Source organism: Lepus europaeus, chromosome 16 (assembly GCF_033115175.1).
Source record: "Lepus europaeus isolate LE1 chromosome 16, mLepTim1.pri, whole genome shotgun sequence".
Taxonomy (NCBI): Eukaryota; Metazoa; Chordata; class Mammalia; order Lagomorpha; family Leporidae; genus Lepus; species Lepus europaeus.
In genome coordinates, this window is record NC_084842.1 from 3,137,762 (window position 1) to 3,157,381 (window position 19,620).

The 19,620-nt window shown below is 45.2% G+C and overlaps 1 protein-coding gene across 3 annotated transcripts in view; it reads right to left on the reverse strand.

Annotated features, from left to right (window-relative positions):
• Positions 1-19,620, reverse strand: part of IDO2 (indoleamine 2,3-dioxygenase 2) — a 65,120-nt gene that overhangs the window by 33,989 nt on the left and 11,511 nt on the right. The window contains exons 2-6 of one of the 3 annotated variants that reach the window (XM_062212970.1): positions 16,458-16,553; positions 7,084-7,203; positions 4,706-4,824; positions 2,613-2,627; positions 126-225 (exon numbers count right to left, since the gene is read on the reverse strand). In XM_062212970.1, the coding sequence (XP_062068954.1) occupies positions 126-225; positions 2,613-2,627; positions 4,706-4,824; positions 7,084-7,203; positions 16,458-16,553 (450 nt within the window). The remainder of the gene's footprint in view (positions 1-125; positions 226-2,612; positions 2,628-4,705; positions 4,825-7,083; positions 7,204-16,457; positions 16,554-19,620) is intronic. The other 2 variants (XM_062212972.1, XM_062212971.1) reach the window with 2 other exon arrangements.

Sequence of the window (19,620 nt, forward strand, 5' to 3'; positions counted from 1 at the left end):
ATTTCCATCAGGAAATCTACTGTAGGAAAAGGAGTGGTTCTGTGTGTGGGAGGGAGGGGGGAATCAAAGCCCAGAGGAATTTATCATTTGCAAGGGAATAAAAAAGTGCTGTGAAGTAAAGATACCATAATCCCGGGTACAGCTGCCTTTTCCACCAAAACCGTCACCAGTACAAAACCGCGCAGGCTCTCTCCCCCGGGAAACGAGACGATGGTGTCCAGGTTCCTTAGGGAGGAGATGGACACGAAGTTAGAAGTCTGGAGACTGTACTGTGCCTGCCTGTGGGTCCTCACTGACTTAAGCCGACTGAAAGAAGGAATCAGGCAACAATTGTCTGCTGGCACTAAGACAGCTCTGAGGACAGGCCTACACCTTCAGCAGTGTTCACAGAGCAAAAGCAGATCAGCTCCAGCCCAGGTCCGCTGACTGGAGCCCTCTGAGAGTCCAGCAGGGCCCCGAGGGTCGTCTCCACCATGTCCCCAGCTGGGCGGTGCACAGCAGGAGCTGTGGCCGATTCTTCAAAGGACCAATTCTATGGTCCAGCCCTTCACTCTTGTCAAAAGCTATAGAGTCCTCGAGTTAGAGTGACAGCAGCAGGTTCCACATTCCCTCTTCACAGGTGTGAGACGGGGGCCCAGAGCTAGCCCAAGGTCATGGTGCCAGTGGGTCTCAGGTCCAGGCAGCAAACGCTGCTCCTTCTGGTTGGTGAGATAGACGTGGAGACTGTTGAAAAACAGATCATTTTAAAATGACCTGCTGTCATACAAATGGATTCAAAGATTCCAGATGGAGATCCACTCTACAAACTCGACAAACTCTAACTCCAAGAGTTGGAAAGTGATGGTTTCACCTTCCTCTTCTTCTTTTAAAGATTTATTTATTTACTTGAAAGGCAGAATGACAGAAGGTGGGGGGAAATATGGAGAGAGAAATCTCCCACTTGCTGGTTCACTCCCCAAATCTGCAATAGACAGTCTGGGTCAGGCTGAAGCTAGGAGCCAGGAACTCTATCTGGGCCTCCCATATAGAAGGGAAGGGGCTTAAGCACTTCTATTGTCTTTACCCATTGTCTTTCAAGGGCATTAGCAGGGAGCTGGATCTGAAGTGGGGTCACTCAGGTGTGGGATGCTGATGTTGCAAGCCTCATGTCTTCAGTTTCTGTCTGTCTCCCCATCTTGTAGGTTGTAGCTTATTAAGCTGAGATTTGGTGATGAGAGGGCTGATACTGACTTTGAGCCTCGCTTTGCTCTCCATGGAAAGTGAAGCCCTGGGGAGGTGTAGAGTAGGGCTGCCCCGCAAGCTCCAGGCCATACATTAATGTTACAGGAGTTCGGATTGGGATTATGATGCAGAGGGATGACAAAGGCAGGGTGAGCAAAGCAGGTGAAAGTAGATTTTACTGAGAAGCAGAGACTCCTGCTAGCCAAGAGGGGTCCCCAAGGGAGAGGTCCCTCCAGGTCTGGGTATTGGGAGCTTATATAGGGAGTGCATATCAATTGATCAATTCTTCTACATAGTTTTCATACCAAAAAGGGTCCCTTCTTTTTTTCCTATGTCTCTTGTGTGGAGATCATGGCTTCTGACCAGTTAGCAAACGTTACCATGTCAGCCACCTGGGAGATGTGACAGTTGAGAAATATTGTTGACCTAACCAATTAAGGCAGGCTATGCCCACCTGATCCATGGATAAGCACTTGAGACACGCTGCTTTGTGGGGTGCTCTGGTGTGGTGCCACAGCCCAGTTTCTCATAGCGTTTCCTATGGGTGTGGGACCCACAGAGTTCCCAGCTATCAATTTTTTCATTTTCTTGGGGGCAATGTCTTTTGTCTCATCAGCGGATGGCAGCTTTCATACAAACATTGGTTCCTTATTCCCACAGGGGCATTTTCTAGCTACCAAAGCTCCTCCCAATAACTAAGTGTTCAAAGGGATTCTGCTATAGCTGTAGCCACTGCTTGCAGTGTGGCCACTCATAGCCGTGGTGATGAGATGAGGAATCTCTTCCAGACCAACAGACGTCAAAGAGCCTTAGACATTTGGTGAGGTTTCCTGTTTCTCCAATACTGCACTTTACTTGTCATGACAGACAGACAGGAAAACATAATAAAGAAAAGCAATCCCTTCCTTTCTACAAGGCAGAAGCAACCACGGGTAAATTTTTGACACGTTCTCTTCCAGTCTTTTTCACATGTACTTTTCTAGAGCTGACATTATAGTACACATGTACGAGGCTGCCTCCAAACGTGCATGGAAAATGGAATTAAAAGAAATATTTAGGTGCCTAGTGGCTAAGGGACATACCATACGTGGTATGTGGTTATGCACAAACCATAGCAGAACACCAGCGCTGGTACTGTGGGCATTTGGGGAATGAACTAGAATATGGACGATCTCTCTCTCTCTCTCTCTCTCTCTCTCTCGGGTGTGTGTGTGTGTGTGTGTGTGTCACTCTGCCTTTCAAATAAATTAAACAACCCATTTAAAAAAGGAAAAACTTGCTGTCTGACTGAATTATCAAGTTATAGCTTAAATTTCCAGTGAATTCTATCCTCTTGCAATACAATGACAATTGAAAACCAACAAAGTTACCAAGGATTTCTGAGCACTGACCTGATTTCCAGGGGTCTAGTCAAATTTCAGTTATTGACAACCATAAAGAGAAAAAGAAAATAAGAGACAAATTCAGTTTGTGAACCAGGTATACTTTCTGGGGCCAACATGTGCAGGGACACACACGTTCACATGCAAACACGTGCAACAGTCATATCCACACACATCTGGATCATGGCCTGCCATATGACTCAGAGTGAGCTGTATCTGGATTATTTATTTCATTGCCCCTAAATGGGTGATATTACCACAAACTCATCTGTTTTGACTAGACTTCGGGCAGATTCTGCCCTCTAGCAACATTTTTCCCCCTGGTTTTCAAAGCTTGTGTTCATGTCATTTCTCGGAAATTCTAAAGGACCCACTGTTCAGGTCATTCTCTGACCTGTGCAGTGGGCTTCTATGTCTTGTTATTTCCCTCCATTCAGAATGCTTTGCTTCTGTTTCTTCCCAGTTCTTAGCCTCCCACTAGGCATATTTCAAAGACTCCAAAGCTAATTATCCAGAAAGAAGCCCTGCGGAGAGCTAGGATTGTGCCTGCATCTCTAGGATTCAACTAGCCCTGCACTCTCACTAAGAAAACTCAACTTTTTTTTTCTTGTATTTTCTACATTGCCAGTTTAGAGCAGCTGTTTCCCCCTCCACTTCCCTCTCTCCTCCTTTTCTCTTTGAATCATAAATCCAATGTATTCAAAGACTTGACTAGATTCATTCATTTATTTATTTTTGGACAGGCAGAGTGGACAGTGAGAGAGAGAGACAGAGAGAAAGGTCTTCTTTTGCCGTTGGTTCACCCTCCAATGGCTGCTGCGGCCGGCGCACCATGCTGATCCGAAGGCAGGAGCCAGGTGCTTATCCTGGTCTCCCATGCGGGTGCAGGGACCAAGCACTTGGGCCATCCTCTGCTGCACTCCAGGGCCACAGCAGAGAGCTGGCCTGGAAGAGGGGCAACCGGGACAGAATCTGGCGCCCCGACCAAGACTAGAATCTGGGGTGCTGGTGCTGCAGGCGGAGGATTAGCCTAGTGAGCCTCGGCACCAGCCAACTAGATTCATTTATGCACATGCATTTATAACTTCTTCCACCTGAATTCCAAGCCAGATTCAGTAAGTAGCCTCCAACTTTGTTATCCATGCAGAATTGGCCAAAGATCACAATGAATAGTTGTAGAAAACACAAAATTCCAGGGCTCAGAGGAATCAGAAACACGAAATGACCCCATCTTGCTTCTTCGAAGGCACACATACATTAGTCCTAAAAGCTAAAGTGTCTAACAGGTGTTTCATCCTTCAAAGTCGGCTCCCACCATGTCCTCTTGCAAGCCTGCGATCCTTATGCTGAGGGAGTTCTCCCTCACCTGCAACCTCATAGTCCCTTCAGCTGCTTCAATCAGCCATAGGACCAACGACATCTTGCATTTGTAGCCTCAGTTTAATTTGGCTTTGAGAATGCAGTTCAAAGGGAAATTCAACAGTTTGCCTCTTCTACCACATTCTAGCTATTCCATTTCTTGTCTGTCCAATACTCATGCTATTTCTTCTGTAGACAAATGCCCTATTCCCAACCCAACTGTCAAAACGAAAGGCAGTGTAAACTAAGTGGAATAGATGGCATTATTAACCAAATTCGCAGCTCAAACATATCTGGAGCACCCAGTCTTCATCCTACCACAATCATTCATTTTGGCCACAATATTGATGACTGCTGACGGATGTCCCTGGCCCTGAGCTGGTTTGCATGGAGGGCTCGAAAGGAAGAAACAAGCTGGTGATAAATCATGAGTGGAGTCTGATTATGCAGGAGTGTGAGGGTCAGGCTGAGGTCCTCAGATGTGGTTGTGGTGCAAACAAGAAAAACCTGCCTGGGCCAGTCGTGGATTCAACTGGAAACTTCCAGGGCTTGCGGTTTTTGAACATGTATTCGAGTTCACCTCTTGTCTGGAACCATAAATGAGCAATAAACATGAATGTCCCCTAATCATAAAATAGCTAAAGCATGCTGGGTTCTTCCTGCAGGGAGAGTTAAGGGTCCCAAGGCCGACCTTTGCTGAGTTTCAGTCTCTGGACACTCACAGCTTTCTCGCCCTTCCTTACCCTTCTGGGTTTTTCTTCGTCCAGTTTGTCAGCACCAAGTCCGAGTGGACCAGGATGGGAGGGAGCCCCAAGATGCTGGAGACCTCAACAAAGGGAAGAGCAAGATTTCTGGGCAGCACCTTTCAGAAAGAAATCCAGACAGTATATCGTGAGAGGAAGGCAGCAGAGGAAACGGACATGGATGTCTTATCGCAGTAATGCCACAATGAAGACATGACCTGGGGACTTTAATCACCAGACTGGTCCCACGGTCACATACCTCATACGTGTCTTTCTGTGGACAACTCGGCAGAATGGCTCGTGAGTAGCCATCGCAGTGCAGATGAGAATGACAAAGCTAGAAAAACCACACACATGGAGTATAAAATAAACCTAAAATAAACCCTGAAGATTGACCATGCAAAGAAAGGCATAACCAAAATGTTTAAACATAAACTGTAGACTGAGGAGATTGAAGAAAAAAGAAATCTGTCCACCACTACCTCTCTCTCTATCCACACACACATACCAGGGTGCTCCCAAAATACCTAGAGAATGGAATGAAAAGTGAAGTTTATTTTGGTGAGAAAAAAATCTTGAAACCCATGCATAGTTCTGTGATGCCAAAAGCTCAAGGAAAATAAAATTCAAAGATAAGTTTATGTTTTGGTGCAGAAAGTTTGGAATCTGTGAGTAACCCCCTACCTCCACAGAAGATGTTCTCAGTGGCCAGAAGTGGGTCAGGACCAAGGCTGGGAGCTAGGAACTCAGTTTGTTTTTTTTTTTCCAAAGCAGACAGGGACTCCGCTACTTGAGTTAGCACTTGCTGCCTCCCAGGGTGTGCATTAGCATGGAGGTGTAATCTAAGGAGGGCCAGGACTGGCCCTCAGGTACTGTGATGGGGGTCCAGGCTGTCCTAATGGGTGTTGTAAATGCTCGGTCCTATGTCTACCCTGATAGATATAGAAATATTGAGAGCTGTGTGTACCTGTCAGAGAGGCCAGAGCACCTCAGAGAGAAAGAGGGGGCTAGCCTTACCTGCCCACAGCTCCAGAAAAGCCACTTGGAGCTGTGAGATCCCTACCCATGGTCAAGACTACACTGGTGTAGATGCGAAACCAACCAACCAACCAACCAACCATCCTCACACTCATCATCCAAGTCCATTTTTCATGTCCCCTTGAGAGAGAAACACCTACGCAGGAATCCCTGTGTCTGTCTTTGCTTTCCCGTAGACTTTCAGTTGAAAAAACAAGAGCTTTAAAGAGGTTTCAAGTTTCAACGTAAGACAAGCTCTCCTGCAAAGGCAGGCACGGAGTAGGGAGTAGAAAAAGTGACAGACAGTCTATATCTGGGGGGAGGGGGAAGGGGGCAGGGTCCACAGGCGAGGAGCCCCCTGAGCAGTCTAGAACTGCACGGACACAGCTATAACGAAGCTGGACACTTCCTCGCCTTTGCTTTGGATCATGGTTTGGAGAGCTGAGGGTACACGGGCACCCCCTGGGATGTTCTGTCCTGTAGCTAGACCTCAAACTTCCTAACACCGGACGCACAGCTTGCAAAAAACAGGTGGCAGGAATGACACAGAAAACATCCAAGCCAGTGCTGTACTTTCCTTTTCCTACAATCCCACACGTTGACCAGAAGGTACAAGGAAACATCGATACTGGAAACATGCCCTGTGCTCTCCAACCGGTCACACCCTGGTTTACGGGAGAGGGACACCTAGAAAAAGTACACAGCGTGGGTGGTAGAAGTCGGCTGGACCCAAGGCACAGATCAAAACTGCTAAAAACGTTATGCAGAGATAAGAAGAGATCTCCACAAACTGTCAAGCTGGAGTTATACATGAAAAGCAGTGTATATATATATATATATATAAAATATATAACAATATTATATATATATATATATATATATATATGTTGTAAACGCCAGTGTGTGCTTCTGAGCAGTGAACGCTCCGTTAATAAGGGTGAGAAGGGCTGGATCCTAGAGCTTGGCTTTTCCATTCATTTGCCTTAAAATGCCCAGGCATATAAGTTCTGCCATCCGCAGAGCGGCCAGAATGCAGTCCTATCGGCTTTATGAAAAGCGACCCGAACAAGTGACACGCACGGAGTCCAAAAATACTATAATTTTTTTTTTTCACCGCAGCATCTATCTTTCCAGGCAGCTCTTCAGACATTCTAGGAAGAGAATGACAGCGAGAATACAGATCCAAACCCTGACCAAAGGGAGGGATGATTAGCCGCTGACAACAACACTGGCTTCCTAGTGGGAAGCGAGGAACCCCTCAGGGCAAGGGGCCCTCTGCCTTCGCCCAAGCACACCCAACACGAAGCACCCAGGGCAGCGCCTTCTCGCGGGCCTGGGGGCCCACCCACGTCAGCCCTTACCTTCTGAGGGTGCGTGTCGCCTTCCTGCCACACGTACCCCATGCTCAGGAAACCCAGGACCAGGTGCGCCAGGCGCTGCTCCCGGTAAGTCCTCAGGAGCTCGCAGCTCAGCAGGGGCATCTGTTGGGAGAGGGGGTCCCCAGCGTCCTCAGTTGGGGTGGGCTCCCGGGTGCAAGGAAGTGCCTTCAACGCAGGAGCCAGGGACCTCCCCCTTCCGCGGCGCCCCGGGGACGGTTGCGGGTGGCTGCACCGCCAAAGCTGCCCTGTCTGGCCGCAGGTGCGCTCGGCCACCTCTGCGCTCTCCAAGGGGTGCCGCCGCGCGCGAGAGCTTCCCCTGCCGACCGCCAGGGGGCGCCGCCGCGGCTCGAGGGGCTGGAGCGGGCACCTGTTCTGTAGTCTAGTCTTTTCCGTTTTATAATACATTCCTTTCTCTCTTCTGTTCCATTCCCTATTGTGTTCTATTCCGTAGTCTCTAATATATTCTATTCTGTTCTCTGTTCTATTCCTTATTTTATTCTATAATATATTCCATTCTATTCTATTCTGTATTCTATAATCTAGTCTATCCTATTTTATAATCTGTTCTAGGATATGTTCTATTGTATTATAGAATTTATTCTGTTCCATTCTATTCTGTTATTATTCCATTATTCCATTTTACTCTATAATATATTCTATTCTGTATTCCATTCCATTCTATTCTCTGTTCTATTCTACATTATATTCTATAATCTATCCAATTCTATAATATATTCCATTCTAGTCTATCCCCTTTTCTATTCTGTAGTCTATTCTATCATATGTTCTATTAAATTCTATATTCTATTCTGTTCTACAATATATAGAACTGTAATATATTCTGTAACATATTCTATTCTAGTCTATTGTCTATTCTATTCTATAATATATTCTATTCTCTATTCCATTCCATTCTATTCTATTTAATCCTGTATTCTGTTCTTGCCTAAATGTTTTTCCATTATATCCTATCCTATCTGTTCTGTCATTCTATCTATTCCATTCTATATTCTATTCTACTCTTTTCTATTCTGTTCTATTCCATATATTCTATTCTATTCTCTATTCTAGTCTATATTCTATTCTATTCTATTTTCTATTGTATTCTATTCTGTACTATTCTACTCTGTTCTATTCTCTATTCTAGTCTATACTATTCTACCCTATTTTCTATTCTGTTCTATTCTATTCTCTCCATTTCATTCCATTCAATTCTCTCTTGTATTCTTTCTCTATTGCATTCTATTCTACATTCTATTGTATTCTATTCTATTGTTCTGTTCTATTCCATTTTCTATTCTATTCCATTCTATGCCATAGAAGTAGATACAATATGTTTTATTTCACATTTTCTGACAGCTACAAGTTTCAAAAAGTGGAAAACATGTGGAAATAGTTTTAAAAACAACACACTCATATTTTATCATAGTCAATATATCAAAAATATTCTCAACACGAAGTCAATAGAAAATTATTAAGGTGTTTTGTAGTCACTTTTGCAAAATGTCCACAATCTGCTCAGTGCCTGGGTTGCCTCAGGCCCATTTTAAGCACCACCCACAGTGCAGCCTGCAAGTAGAGAATCAAGTCCAAGTTGAGAATGTTTCTTGTGATTACAGAGGCATGTTTTTTTCTGGAAACTTCTGTCACATTGGAGTCTCTCCCTGCTACACAAAATTTGAAAAAAAGAAAGAAAACCTAAAAGGATCAAAAAATGGAGAAAAACACGTGTAGTGGAACTTCATTTTTCCCTGCACAAAGGAGAAAGAGTTAGGGAGGGAGTTGTGGTCCTGCTGTTGCCCTCAGCTAAGGTAACTGACTGGATTCCATATTGCTTCATGATCAGATAGAAAATACAGACTTCACAGAAACAGGTCAACTTAGTTTCATATAGCCATAAAGCACTGTGTGCGTTGCACAGCAGTCAACAGGCACGTTATTTCACAGTGCCGGTTATGGCATTTGCAAGGCATGCCAGTCACCTGCTTTTATTGACCAGATTGACCCTCTGGAGAACAATGCCTCCTAGAGTGCTTTCGTTCTTTAAGTTACTAAGGTCTCGGGGCCGGCGCCGTAGCGCACTAGGTTAATCCTCTTCCTGCGGCGCCAGCATCCCATATGGACACCGGGTTCTAGTCCCGGTTGTTCCTCTTCCAGTCCAGCTCTCTGCTGTGGCCCAGGAAGGCAGTGGAGGATGGCCCAGTGCTTGGGCCCTGCACCCGCATGGGGGACCGGGAGGAAGTACCTGGCTCCTGGCTTCGGATCAGCGTAGTCAGATTGGTGTAGCTCCGGCCTTAGCAGCCATTTGGGGAGTGAACTAACGGAAGGAAGACCTTTCTCTCTCTCTCTCTCTCTCTCACTATCTAACTCTATCTGTCAAAAATAATAATAGGTCTCTGTAAAAGTATCAAATACAGATATGTATCTGTCCATCTAACACGTTGTAAGTACAAAGTGGCTTCTCTGAGACGGGACACCCCCTTTCCATGTAATCATCATTAGAAGTTGAGTGTCTACAGTTATCTGTCTACAAAAATACTCATAAATTTTAAATAATTGTCCAATCATCAAACACATTAAATGTATAGAATTATAATAAACATTCATAAAGTATGTACATCATGTGTATTTCATATCATTACTGTTTCCAGTAAACTGGATGGAAATGGTAGATAAAGAAATAGACACACACATTGTCAATAGATGGATAGTTTTCGTTTGTTTAGCAGATCTAATTATTAACTGAAACTTAGGGGATTTTTAGAGCTTTCTTTCCTGTTTATTTTGCTACACCAGTTACTGCAATAAACAGTCTGGCTTCCTCATCTTTGCCCTTCTGAGCAGGCGAATCTGCACAGTAAATTAAGAAAACTGGAATAGCTGGATCAGAGCATGTGAATCTTTAGAATTGTAATGGATATTGTAACACTTGTGCGGCAGAGAGGTTCGGCTGCTTTGTTTTCTGCTTTCAACTCACGCTATCCATGTCTGCATCCTCACTAATGCAACTCTGATGCTCACTTTTCGCTCATTGCCAGCTGATAGCCAGATTTAAATTTCACCCTTTATTTTGTATTTGTGCTGTGTTGCTAAGATTGAGTGTTTTTGCATGTTTATCACCAATTTAAATATCTCTTTTTGTAACTTAACTATATCTATCCTTTGCCCTTCTTTTCCTATTTGATCATACTGTTGATTTGTTGGAACACGTTTTGTGTTAATGAATCTTAATCTTTGATATAAATGCCATAAATTTTACTGTCACTTATTTGTCTTTGGAAAATGTGTCGTCTAAAGCCAAGTGATGCTATGACTGGTACTGAAACAGTATTTTTATACTTTGCGTTTCTGTGTGGGCGCAGACTGATGAGGTCTTTGCTAATTATATACTGAAGTGATCTTCTGTATATAAAGAGAATTGGAAATGAAAAAAAAAAAACAACCTGGTGTTAAAATGGAAATGGCATAGAAAATTAATTAATTTGAAAAAAAAATTATGTAGGATCTCTGACTTTAATGTGCTGTACATTGCTATTTAATGCTATAATTAGTAATCCAATGGTAGTTTTTTCACTTGGTGTTGCTATATGGGCAAAATGTTGAAATCTTTACCTAATATATACTAAACTGATCTTCTGTATACAAAGAGAATTGAAAATGAATCTTTACATGAATGGAAGGGGAAAGGGAGCGGGAAAGGGGAGGGTTGCGGGTGGGAGGGAAGTTATGGGAGGGGGGAAGCCATTGTAACCCATAAGCTATACTTTGGAAATTTATATTCATTAAATAAAAGTTTAATAAAAAAAAAAAAGAAAGTTAATGGGCCAGCAGGTTAAAGCCCTAGCCTGAAGTGCTGGCATCCTATATGAGCACTGGTTCTAGTCCCAGCTGCTCTGCTGCTGATCCAGCTCTCTGCTATGGCCTGGGAAAGCAGTAGAAGATGGCTCAAGTCCTTGGGCCCCTGCACCCACTGGGAGACCTGGAAGAAGCTCCTGGCTCCTGACTTCAGATCAGTGCAGCTCCGGCTATTGCGGCCATCTGGGGAGTGAACCAGTGGATGGAAGACCTCTCTCTTTGTTTCTACCTCTCTCTGTAACTCTGTTTTTCAAATAAATAAAATAAATCTAAAAATTAAAAGTTAAAGTTACAGAGAGAGATCTTCCATCTGCTGGTTCATTCTCCAGCTGGCTACAAAGGTTGGTGTTCAGTCAGACCTAATCCAGGAGCCAGGAGATTCTTCTGGGTCTCCCACATGGATGCAGGGGCCCAGGCACTTGAGCCATCTTCTGCTTCTTTCCCGGGCCATCAGCAGGGAGCTGGATCAGAAGAGGAGCAGCCATGACTCGAGCAGGCGCCCATATGGGATGCCGGCACCACAGGTGGTGGCTTTACCCGCTGTGCCGCAGTGCCAGCCCAATCATTTGTTTTTTAGTAATTTATTTTGAGCATCCTCTGAACATTAGTTGGATTAGTCATACACATTAGGAAGATTTATTAGAGAGTTGTTATTCATACTTTCTTTTAAAGTCCGTGAGCACAAAATCGATCACAGTTGATTCCCAAGCCAGCTGGTAACTGTGGGGCTGCTGAAAAAAAGCAGACCACTATTCTTCCCTTAAGACAGGGTGTTAAGAATCGTGGATTTTTTTTTTTTTTTTTTTTGTAAATGAGATGGGACTAAAAACGAAAGACATGAATGTGTGAGGCTCCATTCTATTGCGACAGTATCAGCTCAAGGCTTATGTTTCTCAATCATTCTTAGCTGACACGTTGGCAGATTCTGGTCTCAGGATGAGAGGGGTGCCGTGGTTTTGAGGAAGTAGTTGAGCCATGTGGGGATTCAGTTATTACGGCAACCACAGGCGGGCCTAGAAATCCAACAGACCTATAGCAGGCTAGATTCTAAGCTGGTAATTTTGTACGACCAAACATCCAAATGTCTCTTTCTTAGAAAAAGGTTCCCAGGGCCAGCATTGTGGTGTAGTGGGTAAACTGCCACCTTCAACACTGGCATCCCTTATGGGCACCAGTTCAAATCCCAGCTGCTCCTCCTCTGATCCTCTCTGCTTATGGCCTGGGAAAAGCAACAGAAGATGACCCAAGTGCTTGGGCTCCTGCATCCACGTGGGAGACCCAAAAGAATTTCCTTACTCCTGGCTTCAACCAGCATCCATCTGGGGAGTGAATCAGCAGATGGAAAATCTCTCTATGTCTCTGTCTCTGTCTTTGTCTCTCTCTCTCTTTGTAACTCTGCCTTTCAAATAAATAAATCTTAAAAAAAAAAAAAAAAAAAAAAAAAACTTAAAAAAATCCTTGGCAGGCGCCGTGGCTCACTAGGCTAATCCTCTGCCTGTGGCGCCAGTACCCCAGGTTCTAGTCCCAGTTGGGGCGCCGGTTCTGTCTCGGTTGTTCCTCTTCCAGTCCAGCTCTCTGCTGTGGCCCAGAAGGGCAGCAGAGGATGGCCCAGGTCCTTGGGCCCTGCACTCGTGTGGGAGACCAGGAGGAAGCACCTGGCTCCTGGCTTCGGATCGGCACAGTGCGCCAGCCGCAGCGCACCGGCCGTGACGGCCATCTGGGGGTGGGGGGGGAATCAAAGGAAGGAAGACCTTTCTCTCTGTCTCTCTCTCACACTGTCTAACTCTGCCTGTCAAAAAAAAAATCCTCCTATTTAAAGAAAAAATATCAATGTTCACTTAACTTGTGAAAGTAATTGATTTATTTATTTGAAAGGCAGAGTTATGGGTGTGGGGGAATACAGAGAAAGAGAGAGGGTAAGAGAGAGAGAGTGAGAGAGGTTTTTCATCTTATGGCCACTCCCCAAAAGGCCAGGATGGCAGGGGCTGGGCCAGGCCGAAGCCAGGAGCCTGGACCTCCACCCAGGTCTTTCACATACATTGCAGGGGCCCAAGCATCTTTTGCTGCTTTTCCAGGTACATTAGCAGGGAGCTGGATAGGAAGTACAGCAGCAGGGACTCCCTCCACCCTCACCCCCCAGCACTCATGTGGAGCAACCTGGACTTAACCCACACTTTTATGGATGCCAGAGTCACAGACAGTGGCTTAACTCCCTGTGTCACAATGCTAGCCCCTTGTTTGATGTTTAGAAGTAGGGAGAGAGGGCAAGCGTGTTGTATTAATTTCCTAGACAGCCCTAACAAATAAACCGAATGGCTTAAAACAGCAGAAGCTCACTCTCTCACAGTGATAGAAGATGAAGGCCAAAGTTAAGCAATCAGGAAGGTTTATTTCTTCTAGAGGCTCAACCTTGGGGACAGTCTGTCCCACATCTCTCCCAGGGTCTGGTTTCCAGCAATCCCTAGCATACCTTAGCCTGCAGATGCTGCGCTCCAACCTCTGCTTTGGCCTCCACATGCCAAAGTGTGTATGTCCAAATCTCCCTCTGTATCAGCACACAGTCAAACTGGACTTTAGGTTGTTCTGAAATTCGCTATGACCTCAGCTTGTCCACCGCAAACACCTCCCTCACAAGTTCTACATGGACGTGAATGTCAGAGACTCTGTTGACCCCACTGCAACTGTCCAGGGGTTGAGTTCCATGCTGTGCTGCGAGAAGCTCCTATCTATCTATTTATTTAGATTTATTATATTTATATATATTATATATTTATATTATATTTATTATTTTATTTATTTTTGACAGGCAGAGTGGACAGTGAGAGAGAGAGAGACAGAGAGCTGCAGCCGGCGCACCACGCTGATCCGAAGCCAGGAGCCAGGTGCTTCTCCTGGTCTCCCATGGGGTGCAGGGCCCAAGCACTTGGGCCATCCTCCACTGCACTCCCTTGGCCACAGCAGAGAGCTGCACTGGAAGAGGGGCAACTGGGACAGAATCTGGTGCCTGGACCGGGACTAGAACCCTGTGTGCCGGCGCCGCTAGATGGAGGATTAGCCTAGTGATCCACGGCGCCGGCTGAGAAGCTCCGATTTAGCAAGCCTCCCTTTCCTCTGCAGCAGCTTAATCAGCTGAAGCCCAGGCAGAGCAGGCAAAGGGCCACGAGGCTCACATGCTGAATTCTGGCCGGCCCTCCTGCCAACTGCCCCGGACAATCCCGGCTTCCCTTCTCTGCTGGGCTGATGTGGGGAGGAGGGGTTACGGGGAAGGTGTCTTTTTCCTTTGGTTGAATGGCTGGAATAGACATATTTGTGGGTACCCACTTTGTTTTACTAACGTTTTTATTCCATCGCCGGCACTTTCCTTAGTTTTCCTAAACTTATCCACAGGTTCTATTTCTTCTGCTTCTTTTCACATTTCTTTGATTAGGTTTTGCAACAGTGTCTAGGTTTCATTTGTCATCTTCATAGACATCTTCATCGGTCGTCTCTCACTCATCTTTGACAGGGTTCTAATCATGTGCTCTGCACAGAGCAAATGTCCAGGAAGCATACTTTTTTAAAGATTTATTTATTTATTTGAAAGAGTTAAACAGAGAGACAGGAAGAGAGAGAGAGAGAGGTCTTCCATCCACTGGTTCACTTCCCGGTGGCCAGAGCTGGGCCGATCCGAAACCAGGAGCCAAGAGCTTCTTCTGGGTCTCCCACGTGGGTACAGGGGCCCAAGGATTTGGGCCATCTTCTACTGCTTTCCCAGGCCACAGCAGAGAGCTGGATCGGAAGTGGAGCATTCGGGACTCAAACCGGCGCCCATATGAGATGCCAGCATTGTAGAAGGCAGCTTTTACCCCCTATGCCACAGCACCAGCCCCCAGGGAGCATTTTTAAAGAGAAATTGTAATTACAGACGTGGGAGATGAGTCTGTCCTCAAAGGACAGTTCTGAAGGGTGGGAAACTTCGCTTGTATCCCTAAAATCGTGTGGCACCACAAACTAATACGATTAAGATGGTCAGAGAAGAGAATGGAGAGGAGCAGTCAACATCTGTTGAGATAGGAAAGGGCCACCTCAAGAGTCATTTTACTTCCATGTGGCTCCCAGACTGACGGAAGCCCACTGTGCCATGATCAAAATTCCCTACAGAACACAGTATACTGCTGACCAATCTAAGCCAAGAGCCCCACCGGGTAGCCAGGGACGTGGGCATGTACTGAATGTGCACCTGCCAAGCACCAGTGATCGCTGCCCCGCTCCTTGCCCTGCACTTTGCAGGTTTAGGGAATTCTACAGCAACTCCTCTAACCAGTTCCGGCATTGTTCTATATCAGTGCTCATAATAGGACCAGGAGTTTTTCTCATTTTGTAAATAAGGAAGTGGGATTACAGAACATAGGAACTCTTCCAAGTTTACATAGCAACAAGATACACACCAGGGCTTTGTGAATCAAAATTTACATTCCGTGCCTTCCACTTTCTTATTATTTCTTGTGAGATAATGGCAGTTTTCGGGAGGCCGGGAACTATCATTGTTCCTTATACACTATAGGGAAAAACTGCTCATCTTATATGTTGTTCGTATACATAAATATATATGAAAACTTAAGTGGCATCAAAAACTATCATTCTTATCGCTTCTCAGCCTTTTGTTTAAGATCAAGTGTAAAAACTATCAATTGTTTCTACAGAGTCCACAGCCAGCCCTGTCTTTGTCACCTGGAAGTTCTCTCAATTCACCCCTACTATCACACCCAGGATGGAACCCGCTAAGGCACAGAGCACAGACGAGTGACATGGAATGAGGACCCTGAGAATTTGAGTGCTGGGCCTTCCCAAGCCACGCCTTCACCAGGAGCTTGAATAAACTGTCCAGCCAGATTCTTGTTCCAACAATCATTGGCCGAGTGCTCAATGTGTTCCAGGTATTGTTTGTGCGGCCTCTGGGAACTCTTGTAAAACTCGTGATCAGGAAGAAGTCATGCTGCTCTCCAGGAAGAAATGAGCTAGCTTTGTTGACAAGCTCCATGACAATGACAGATTCCTGGGTTGACTGACCTGGCTGCACCAAGGCTACGAAAGAAAATAGTGCGACTGTGGCGTCGTTGGGTTAAGCCGCCGCCTGCAGTGCCTCCATCCCATATGGGTGCTGGTTCAAGTCCCAGTTGCTCCACTTCTGACCCAGCACTCTGCTATGGCCTGGGAAAGCAGAAGAAGATGGCCCAAGTCCTTGGCCCCTGCACCTGCAAGGGAGATCCAGAAGAAGCTCCTGGCTCCTGGCTTTGGATCAGCGCAGCTCTGGCCATTGTGGCCAATTGGGGAGTGAACCAGTGGATGGAAGACCTCTCTCTCTCTCTCTCTCTCTTTCTCTCTCTCTCTCTTTGCCTCTCCTTCTCTCTGTGTGTGACTCTTTCAAATAAATAAGTAAATCTTTAAAAAAGGAAAAGTAGCATGAGGTATGATAACAAGATAGTGAGACTGGGGTAAAGAGAAGGGTAAAACATGCTTACCTTGTTCACATGAGCTCGAAGCTGGTGACTCTCAATTAAGTGCACAAGCTTGTTGGCGATTTCCATCCATGGCCTGTAATGATCTGGAAGTTCTTTCTGGACATAAAATTGAAATATGTCCATATGTTAAAACTGAAGGAAAGCTGCTTTCAGATTTGTCTTTTTTTTGTTTTTAGATTTATTTATATATTTGAAAGTCAGAGTTACAGAGGTGGGAGGAGACAGAGAGAGAGAGAGAGAGAGAGAGAGAGAGAGATGTGCTTCCATCTGCTGGTTCACTCCCCAAATAGCTTCAGTGGCTGGGGCTAGGCCAAGCTGAAGCCAGGAGCCAGGAGCTTCATGTGGGCCTGTCATATGGGTACAGGGGCCCAAGGACTTGGACCTTCTTCCATTGCTTTCCCAGGTGCATTAGCAGAGAGCTGGGTCAGTTAGTGGAGCAGCCAGGACTCCAACCAGCGCCCATATAGGATTATGGTAGGTGGCGGCTTAGCCTGTTATGCCACAACACTGGCCTCCTAGTTTTAGTCTTAAGGAGAATTCAAGTCAGTTCAGTTCAGTTCAACAAGCATTGCCTGGGCCTGGACCAGACACTGTAGGTACACAGATCAGGTGACAGAGACGTACTCCCTTTCTTTCTTTCTTTCTTTTTTTTTTTTTGTCCTAATGAAGCTCCTGGATCCTGGCCCTGGCCAGGCCCAGTGCTGGCTGTTGCAGCCATCTGGGGAGTGCACCAGCAAATACAAGACCTCCCCCTCCATCTCCCTCTCTCTTTCTATAACTCTTGACTTTGAAGTACATAGATAAATGTTAAAAAAAAAAACCTTTAATTTTTTAAAGATTTAGTTATTTATTTGAAATGCAGAGTGACAGATAGGAAGAGAAAGAATGTTATCTTTCATCTGTTCATTGATTAACTCTGCACATGGTTGTAGCAGCCAGGGCTGGGGCCAGGCTGAAGCCAGAAGCTTGGAACTCCATATGGGTATCTTGGGCCATCTTCTCCTGCTTTCCCAGGAAATTAACAGGGAGCTGGATCAGAAGCAGAGCAGCTGGGACTCCAACTAGCATTCGGTATGGGATGTGGCTGTTACAAACAGCGGCTTAACCCGCTGTGCCACAACACTGGTCTCTCTTAGGCTTATTAACGTGGATTCGTTTTACTGGAATTCTGCCTACACACTCCTTGTCTTCAAGAAGCAAGTGGTCTGTGTAGTAAAGAAGAAGTGAACGCAATCAGAGGTATCCCGGTGGGGCCTCATGTGTTTGACTGCTGCAATCTTAAGTGTGTGCAATCTCAAGAACTTGTCAGGAAAGAGGAAGTGCCTTGGTAATTTTGTCAGCTGGGTGGGGAACGACTTACAGAACTATGACATCAAAACCAAACTTGGTGTGTGGGGATGACGAGTTCAGATGGAAACTGAAAAAGGTAAAAGAGGAAGGCAGCAGTGTGTGTCTCTCCAGACTGAATTGTTGCTAAAGCCCAAATTTCCAGAGAACTGATAGTGGAAGATAAATCTAGAAAGTTCTGCAGACGTGCTTTCTGTAGAAGACATGAGGGTTTTCCTTTCACAAAACTTGGTGAGATGGTTTGTTGAGGATTTTAGAAAGAGAAGTTTGTAGGGTTTTAGGATAGAAAGAGAGATGGGGAAGGAAGCCTCTGAAATGCTGCTGGAGGAATAAACAAAAATAATGGCTGTGAATGTGGAAAGGAGAAAGTATGTTATCGAGAACCATTTGGAAAATAAAATGGAACTGGTAATGTTGATGGAACTTGGAGACCGGGCTTAGAGAAACATTTCCAGGCCAAACAGCACCACTTTTTTAAAAAAATATATTTATTTGAAAGACAGAGTTACACAGAGAGGTAGAGACAGACAGACAGAGAAGTCTTCCATCTCCTGGTTCACTCCCCAGATAACCACAACGGCCGGAGCTGTACCGATCTGAAGCCAGGAGCCAGGAGCTTCTTCCAGGTCTCCCACAAGGGTGGTACCACTTTTGTGCCCACCTTGGGCCATGGTTTGGCCAATTAGAACCTAACCTGGATTTCAGTGACCCTAACTCTAACCTGGAAAGTAGCACGCTCCATCTGTTTGAGTGAATATGTTTTGTTTGTTTGTTTGTTTTTGTTTTTGTTTTTTTCTGTGTCTCAGTCACTCTCATTTATTTCCATATTGTCTATGGCAGCTTTTCTATGGTAGCAGTAGATTGGGAAGATGCAAGAGAACCTGAATGAAAGGCAAACCTTCACAACCTTACTATTCAGCCCTTCAGAAAGCACTTGCCAATCCCTGTCTGTTATCCCTTCTCAGTGTACAACCTGTGCAGCTGATTGTCATGTCTTTGGGTTAATAATCACAAGTGAAATGCTTTCTGTGTTCATGAATTAGGTGATTCAATGAGAGGGTGGGAACCCAGATTAAAACAGAAATTCAGGTGCAGGTCGAGAGTGGACTTTAGAAAAATAGTGAATTTGTTTAAAAATATATTGGGCTTAAAATGTCTGTGAAACCAAATCTATCCACTGAGCATTTGAATGTACAGTTTGAAATTCAGGAGAAAAGTCCCATTAGAAATACACAATTGGGATCAGTGTATGGTTGTGACACTTTCATCTCATATCCAAGTAGCGATTTGAATACCGGGTTGCTCTTCTTCCTATCCAGTTCCTTGCTAATGCGCCTGGGAAAACAGCAGAAGATGATGCAGATGTTTGGTCCATTGCACCTGCATGGGAGACCTGGATGGACTTCAGAGTTCCTGGCTTTGGCCTGGCCCAGTCCCTGCTAAAGTGGCCATTTGGGGAGTAAAACAGCTGATGGAAGATCTCTCTCTTTCTCCACCTCTCATTCTTTGTGACTCTGCCTTTCAACCAGCAACAACAACAACAAAAATACACAATTGGGAAGTGGAACTTAAGTAAAAACCCCACATTGTGGTCAAAATCACAGTGTATATGCCATCACTCAGGAGGACATGCAAAGTGAAATGGGAAAAAAGCTTAGATTAGCACACAGGGGGATGTTCACTAGGCATGTGGGGGAACTGAATCCACTGACACAGGAAAAAATGATAGTTATAAACGTTGCTTGAGCTGTAATAGAAATATTCTGTAGAAGTCATGAGAGGCTTCACAGAAGCTGAGAGTCGTCAGAGGTCAGTT